At 62.9% G+C, this 5,360-nt stretch overlaps 1 protein-coding gene across 1 annotated transcript in view; it reads left to right on the plus strand.

Moving 5' to 3' along the window:
* The window catches only part of SKI (SKI proto-oncogene), a gene marked incomplete at its 5' end in the record, with an annotated part of 65,771 nt that continues 60,411 nt past the window's right edge, over positions 1–5,360 (plus strand). Inside the window, one exon of the mRNA XM_011377342.2 lies at positions 1–777. Coding sequence (XP_011375644.1) covers positions 1–777 — 777 coding nt within the window. The remainder of the gene's footprint in view (positions 778–5,360) is intronic.

A 5,360-nucleotide genomic window follows, 5' to 3' on the forward strand; every position in this document is an offset into this window, starting at 1 on the left:
CCCGCGGCCGCCGAGCCGCCTCCCGTGCTGCACCTGCCCGCCATCCAGCCGCCGCCGCCCGTGCTACCCGGGCCCTTTTTCATGCCCTCCGACCGCTCAACCGAGCGCTGCGAGACCGTGCTGGAGGGCGAGACCATCTCGTGCTTCGTGGTGGGCGGCGAGAAGCGCCTGTGCCTGCCGCAGATCCTCAACTCGGTGCTGCGCGACTTCTCGCTGCAGCAGATCAACTCGGTGTGCGACGAGCTGCACATCTACTGCTCGCGCTGCACGGCCGACCAGCTGGAGATCCTCAAAGTCATGGGCATCCTGCCCTTCTCGGCGCCCTCGTGCGGGCTCATCACCAAGACGGACGCGGAGCGCCTGTGCAACGCGCTGCTGTATGGCGGCGCCTACCCGCCGCCCTGCAAGAAGGAGCTGGCCGCCAGCCTGGCGCTGGGCCTGGAGCTCAGCGAGCGCAGCGTGCGCGTGTACCACGAGTGCTTCGGCAAGTGCAAGGGGCTGCTGGTGCCCGAGCTCTACAGCAGCCCAAGCGCCGCCTGCATCCAGTGCCTCGACTGCCGCCTCATGTACCCACCGCACAAGTTCGTGGTGCACTCGCACAAGGCCCTCGAGAACCGGACTTGCCACTGGGGCTTCGACTCCGCCAACTGGCGGGCCTACATCCTGCTGAGCCAGGACTACACGGGCAAGGAGGAGCAGGCACGCCTGGGCCGCTGCCTGGACGACGTGAAGGAGAAATTCGACTACGGCAACAAGTACAAGCGGCGGGTGCCCCGGGTGAGTGTCCCCGGCCTGGGCTGCGCGAGTGGGAGGGGCGGGCGGGGCGGGGGCGGGGGCAGCCCTCCTGGGCCAGGGGCTCGCTCTGCAGGCTGGGACCTGTGCCTCTGCCTCTCGCTACGTTTCAGGGTTTTGCTTTGTTGTAAGGAAAATCTGGGTAGCTTAGAGTCCCCGTAGATGGCCTCGTAGCCTGGGAGGAGGGCGCTCTTTCTGCCAGTGCCTAGGACGAGTTGGCTTGCCTGGCGTGGGGTCCCGGGGACCTGGGGCCCGGCCTGGTGGGTGGAGCAGCTTTCCTGAGGCCACAGCCACAGCCGAGACTGGCCAGGAGGGGCAGGCCTCCGATGCTCCCGACCCGAGTCCCGGGAAGTTAGAGCTCGTTCGGGCCGGGCTGGAGCCTCAGGCCTTCCTCGGGGCCCAGAGGGGAGGGCCAGACCGGGTGGGGGCAAAGGGCACCGCCGTCACCTTGGAGCTCCCAGGCTCGCAGACAGAGGGCTTCCTGCCCGTGATCCCCAGCAGACAGGACTTGGCCAGGCGGAGCCTCTTTGTGCCTTGAAGTCCTGGGAGACAGGCTCAAAAGCGAAGCCAGGTGTCCAGGCGCGGTGGCAGGGGGCCGAGACTCGGCGACTCCAGCTCTGTGCGTCTCCCTGGGCCTGCCAGGGAGTGAATCTAGAGTCCTCTGGGCAAGGGTGAGGGCCGCTGGGCACTGGGCACCCGGGGCCTGCGTCGGAGGAGCCGATGGCCTGCGATTTGTTTTGGACGCGCCCATTTCCGCCCATTTCCTTCTCCCTTTCTTTGAAACGCTGGAGGGCGCGGCAGGCGGGCAGGGAGGGCCCGGCTGAGGCCCTGTCGTTTGCCTGGCAGGGGATCTGTGTGATTGGATGCAGCGCCTGGGCCACTGGACACCAAAACCAGTAGCCAAGGTCCTCACCAACTTTCCATGGCGTCTCCCCCCTCCCCAAGTATTTGTAACTTTTCTTTTAAATATCCAGCCTTATTAAATTGCACACACACAGAATGCTGCATTGGCTCAGCTATTCTTGGGAGGCCTAATTAATTCAGCTATTGCATCAAACTTTTTTTTTTAAATCTGTGAATAGATGCTCCCGCCCGGTTTTCTCTGGGCGCCCCTCCAGCGGAGTGTCAGTCTCAGGGAGCGGAGGAGGGGCTGGGGGGATGCGGGCCTGTCGCCTGTGCTTGGAGGGCCACCGCATGTGTGCGTGTGCAGACGTGTGTGCCTGTTCCGTGGCGTTTCTGCCCATGGCTAGGCCAGCGCCCAGGTGGCAGCTGTCTGTAGACTGGGGTTGGGTGGCGGGGCTGGGGGGGACTCTGAGTGGGCAGCATGGGGTGGAGGGTGCTGGTGGGGAGGCTGGCTGCCGAGCCTTCGTCTCAGTCAGGGAGTTGCTGTGGGGAGCATGATGGACACTCCCTGTGAACCGGGAGCCTTTCTGTTTGGGGCGCCTGCACCCTGGACAACCGGCGTGGCCTGAGGGAGCCCCGTGTGCAGGACCGTGGTGGGCGAGGCCATGGCAGGGCACTTATTTTCAGAGTGGACGGCAGAGGGTCTTGGCTGGCAGGGCGTGTCTGTTTGTGTCTGAATCTGGGTCATGTGTGTGTTTGTGGTCTTCTCTGTCTTCCTGGGGTTGGCTTTTTGTCACAGCGGTAGACCTGGGCCCAGGTTCCCTTGCAGCGGGCCCTGCGGTTCTGGGAGCAGGTGTCCTTGGGTTCGGGGAAGGCCTGGTGCGAGCTCACGGGCCCAGGTGCTGCCTGGGGAGAAGACAGGACAGTCCCCGAGCCACGGTCACAGAGAAGTGACCAGAGCCCTTTTACTGTGGTCACTTCAGCAGATGCTCAGCGCTGTCCTCTTTTCTTCAACGATCCCTCTCTGAAGCCACTCATATCTCACGTACTGGTTTCAGATACATTTTTCAAGTGAAGACGTTGTCGTAAGTGCTTGGGGTCTCTGGGCCTAAGTGCCAGCCCAGCCCTGTCCCCACAGTGGTGGCCTGCCGCTTCCGGGCCTCAGCGCCGGCCGTCTGTTCACGTGTTCCCCAGACCCCGCGGGGCCGAGCTCCGGGCTCCTGCGTGCTCCTCTCCGCCCCGCTTCCGCCCCGCTCCCGCCCCGTGGGCCCTTCTTTCCGCCCGGCCCACTTGTCCTGTTCTCGGGGGCTTGGCCTGGGGCCTTGGCTTTGTGATGGCACAGTTGGGGTGCGTGGTCCCCTTAAATCTTCCCAGCACAGCTGTGTGCAGGTGTGTGTACTTGTCAGGCACCACGTGAGGACGGTCTCGGTCTCAGGGTGGGACCCACGGCTGCCCAGACCCCCTTGTTCTGGAAGGAGCGGCCTGGGAAGACGCCCCCCCCCCCCCCCCCACACCCCGTCTCCATTTGTTCCTGCCACTCGCCTTTCGATAGCTTGTTCGTAGGATATGTTTTGGTTTCTTCACTTTCTTTATGGCTTATTTTAATACATTTGATCTACCGAGGACGACAGAAGGCAACAAAGAATGTGCTAGAACTATTCTTTCTAGGGGACACGGCTTTCTTGGGTTCTGTTGAGATGGAAGTGAGCTGAGGTGCATCCCAGGTTTTGGTGGCCTGAGTGTCGCCGAGTCTCCTGTGCTTTTCTGCCGTTCACAGTGGGGAGGGGTCTGATTTTCGTGGTGTCCCTGACGCCCCCCCCCCCGCCTTTGTTCACCCCGCTCCACCTGCTGCGCGGCCGCAGCGGGGTCGCCCCAGCGCGGAACCATGTGGGGCAGGGCTCGAGCTCTGAGCCTGGAAACCTTGGGAGGCGCCGTGTCCTGAGGGCGGGCTGCTGGCTTTCCGGGGTGATGCCGCTGACGCGATGAGGCCCAGAGCAAGTGTTCTTGGCCACCCTGTGGTTGTCGGGGCTGCCAGGGTGCTCGGGAGCCACCTCATAGGCCCCCTGGCTGCTGTCCTTGTGTGTTCGCAGCGGGTGGCCTGGGTGTGGATCCCCGTGGGGCTGTTGTCACTTCACTCTGTTCCTCAGTGGCTGCGTGACCTTGAGCACGTTGCTTAATCTCTCTGGGCCTCAGTTTCCTCATCTGTGAAACGGGAACTGTGGTAAGTAGCGGCTGTGCAGTGTTTTGTTTCCCTCAGGTGTTAGGTGTCAGGTGTCGCTGGTGGGTGCAGACTTACATTTTGCGGCTGGGAACACGTGGCGAGGAGATGAGGACGTGGGAGCCGTCCTTGTCCCTGCGTCCTCTCTCATTCTGCCCAGTCAGCTCTGCCCCCCACCTCGGCCTCGTCTGATGGTGTTTGGACTAAATTGGACTAATTTTTCAGCAGCACGGGGTGGTCGTAGAGGAGACGTTTGTGCCGTGGGCTTAGGCGCTGCCTGGGCGAGGCTCCTGGTCCCTCCTCACCTGGTAACCAGGTGCTTCCCTTGCAGGGACCAAAGTGGCACTCTGCCTCCTTGGGGCCCGAGCAGGGTGGCTCTGTGGATTTAAGAAATGGGCCCTTTGGCTGTGCTGCTGGGGGTTCCGTGTTCTGCTTCTCACACTGAAGAAGCTGCACCTCTGTCCTTCTGAAACTCGAGCTTTGGCAGAGCTCTTTTCTGTAGAATCTCCCTTGTCACGTGGCTGGTGGCCCCGCGGCGTCTGGCGTGCGTGTCCACAGCTGGACTGTCTGGCCTCCTAATGCCGAAACGGTTTTCCCCACGTTATGACGACTTTTTCCCAGCCAGAGAACGGGGCTTTCTCAGCAGAGACCCCGACAGGCCGGGAGTGGGGAGGAGCCTTGCGGTCCCTGCTGGAGGTGACAGCACATTGTGGGGTCCTGGGCTGCGGACCTGCTTGGAGTGAGATGCATTTTGCTCTAAATTTGCAGCTGAAATTGCTGTGGGGACGGCCTCGGGCACGTTCCACCAGGCTGGAGCAGACCCTGGCCAGCACGCTTCCTTCGTGGCGGGCCTGTGCTCACGCCCGTGCCTTCAGGTGTAGAGGGCCATCTGTCTCCTGGTCCACTTGTTTTGCTCTGTTTTTGTGGGGGTTCTGTGGTTAATTTCCTGGTTCTAGACACTTGGCTGAGAAGGTGGGGTACCACCTTGGGTGATGCTCTGAGATGAGGCTCCTGGGCCCCCAGCCGCCATGCAGAATGAGGGGGTCTGCATTCGGTCTGGTCAAGGTGAAGGCCTCAGAGCAGCCCGCGTTGTGGGGGGGGGGTCTTCTCCAACTGAGGAAACAGCCGCTCGAGCGAGGCCTCTGGTTTGTGCCCCGCACCCCCCCACCCCCCGCCGCCACCGCTGGTCGGCCCTGGGAGAGTGAGGAGGGGGGTGTGGGGCTGCCCAGCGCGCTCAGTCTGTCTGCCATGAGCAGAGCCGCCCCGGATGGTTCTCCAAGATGGCCCACCTGCCTGTTCCCAGCAGCCCTCTCTGGAGCTGGGCTGGGCATGTCGCCTTCCGGGGTGTCGCCAGTGCCGGTGTGTTGCCGGGCGTGTGGCAGGGTCGTTGAGTGGCCCTCTCCTCTGTCCCTGCTGCCCTCTGGAGTCCCTCGGTCAGTGCGGGGCTTTGAGAGTAGGGTCATTGGCTCAACGGCGTCTAGGTTTGTTGTCCTGCAGCCTCTGTGTG

This window comes from Pteropus vampyrus, unplaced genomic scaffold (genome assembly GCF_000151845.1).
Source record: "Pteropus vampyrus isolate Shadow unplaced genomic scaffold, Pvam_2.0 Scaffold309, whole genome shotgun sequence".
Lineage (NCBI taxonomy): Eukaryota > Metazoa > Chordata > Mammalia > Chiroptera > Pteropodidae > Pteropus > Pteropus vampyrus.